Raw genomic sequence first — 2,401 nt, 5'->3', positions numbered from 1 at the left:
TGTCAGCGGTTTGTGTGCTGCTTCCTGAAAACCCACAAAAAGCCCTTCGATTTGTCAGTTTTTAAGATTTCTTCATCATTAAAGTAATCCAGTAAGAGTCGCCAGTATAAGTGTTGACAGTTGATTCGGCAAACTTTCATTTTCCAAACTGTAAAAACAGAGTGTGTGTCCCTGATGTTTCCCCCCGCCTCCTGGCTTACAGCACTGATGTTACTGCCATCATGTATCCTGGTTTAACGCAGTAACTGGGCCTGTCAATCACAGAGGCTGTGGCGTGACCAATCACATGAGTGCCTTCTTCCTTTGTGTTCCGCCTCCAAACCAGAGCAATGCTGCTGCAGGGTTTGCTAAGCAGAGACCTTCGACTGTGTTCTGGCTTCTTGGTGCACTTAGCTGCTGCTTGTTGTCGCGTTGACTGGCTGCATGTGACTTTATTTTATTGATGTTGTGTAATTCCACACATATGTCCTCGTTTTAACATATGACATAGAAACTGAACAACAGTGTTTCCTGAAAACCCTCTCCTGTCTGATCATTTCATGATAACATTTAAATTTACAATAATTGATTACACAGCAGTGGGGAGTAGACTTCATCACAGTAGATGTCTTTCTGAAAGTGCTGTAACTGAGATTAAGAATATAATCCACCCACTGTTATCATCTTCAGAGCAGCTACTCCAAAAGGAGTCGACATCTATTTAATAATTTTACCTCCTTACTGCGTATGACTCTGGATACTGTAGCTCCTGTAGTACTTGGCTTTCTGGTATAACTCTCAAATGTGCAGATTAAAGCAGGTAACTGTGATAAGATTGCTTTCAGAGCCGTTGTCCAAGCAAAGGGGGAGGGTGCATCTGACCCCCTCCGCTGTAATTGGTCCAGCCCAGAGTCGATCATGACCAATTCAGAGACTGACTGACTTCTGAAAACATAAATGTAATAAATACAGTAAAGATGAGCTATTATACTCATTTCTAGCTGCACTGGAACAGTTTAACATGATTGACAGTTCACAATGATCCTTGTGGTATTTCAGGAAGAGCTAGGACCCCAAATCCAGACTCATTAGCAGGTCTCAAACTTACAACAAACAAACTACCCACAGCGTTTTTGGATGTAAAAAAGGCTGAGGACAGACAAGGGCTGTAAACCCACAGCAGGTGATTAGAGACAGTAGACACACCTGGCAACACAACTGAAACTCATCAGGGAAAATAAAACTGAGGAAAGTAAAACTGAACACTAAACACACTGAACAAGGATCACTGAAATAAAACAGGAAATCACTAACACAGAGACAAGAACTCAAACATATGAAATGTCCACAGAAAGACAAACATGGAAAAAAGACACAAAACAAGACTGAGTGCAGAGCAAGGAAATACAAAGAGGAAGTAATAAACTGAATGTCCTCAATAACTAACAAGGATTAAAGGCACAAATAATGAAATCAGAAACCAATACAGAGGCCAAAATAACTATAAAACACAAAATACTATTTATCAAGTTTATATTAGAAATATAATCAAAGTCTTCAGCTTCTTCGCCCTCCATTTAAACCTGTCATTCAAACTGTGCAGTGGGACGTGGACCACAGAAAAATGTGAAGAGGAACTAAACTGAAGAGTGAACTCACTGTTTAATTCATGTTTTGTCTTTCAGGGGGACATGTGATTGTGAAAGAAGGTGATTATGCCATTTTACCCTGTTCCCTCGGCACCAATGAGAGCATTGAGTTTGTGCGGTTTGAGTGGACGAAGGATGGAACTGAAAAGGAGGTGTTTATACATGATAATGAGATGAATCAAAGTCCTGCCCTCCCAGATCGAGTCTCACATTTTCGAGATGGTCTGCAGCACGGCAACGCCTCCATAAAAATAAATTATGTTCAACTGGAGGACAGAGGAATCTACACCTGTGACTTTCCAAGCAGAGGAAAAACATTCAGGATTGAGCTTGTTGTTGGTGAGTGCTGTTATCAGCTGATTATTTACAGAGGAAACAGTCAGCATGCACATCAGGGTCTCACCCCTACAGCACACCTGTAGTGATATTTGCAATATTTGGTGGACAAACTGAGACCGTCCCTTCTGCATGCTGGTCCTGCTCCTGTCTACTTATCAGAAATCTGACGCGCTCACAGAGTCGTCACTAAACTAAGTAAAATCTCTGAGACGTCTCAACTCTGTGAGGAACTTTACATCACACAGACCTCAGTGGACCTGTGGATGTAGAAGCTATGATCCAGTCTGATGCTCACATGTGTTTCTGGTACAGCAAACTGAGATAATCCGGGTAAACCCCAAACATACACTGTATATAAAAGCTGGACACCATGACATCACTAACTGGTTAATGACGTCCTGTTATGGTATCTCAAGCTGACTGTCCCCATTTTG

The 2,401-nt window shown here is 41.7% G+C and overlaps 1 protein-coding gene across 1 annotated transcript in view; it reads left to right on the top strand.

Annotated features, from left to right (window-relative positions):
• LOC102208137 (butyrophilin subfamily 1 member A1-like) overlaps positions 1 to 2,401 on the top strand; it is an 11,607-nt gene that overhangs the window by 6,819 nt on the left and 2,387 nt on the right. Inside the window, exon 2 of the mRNA XM_005752839.2 lies at positions 1,665 to 1,967. Within this exon, the coding sequence (XP_005752896.1) occupies positions 1,665 to 1,967 (303 nt within the window). The remainder of the gene's footprint in view (positions 1 to 1,664; positions 1,968 to 2,401) is intronic.

The sequence above is a fragment of the Pundamilia nyererei genome, unplaced genomic scaffold (genome assembly GCF_000239375.1).
Source record: "Pundamilia nyererei isolate P.nyererei 1_Seehausen unplaced genomic scaffold, PunNye1.0 scaffold00385, whole genome shotgun sequence".
NCBI classification, from domain to species: domain Eukaryota; kingdom Metazoa; phylum Chordata; class Actinopteri; order Cichliformes; family Cichlidae; genus Pundamilia; species Pundamilia nyererei.
The sequence above is the reverse complement of the archived record's forward strand: the minus strand, read 5'-3'. Positions and strand labels throughout refer to the sequence as shown.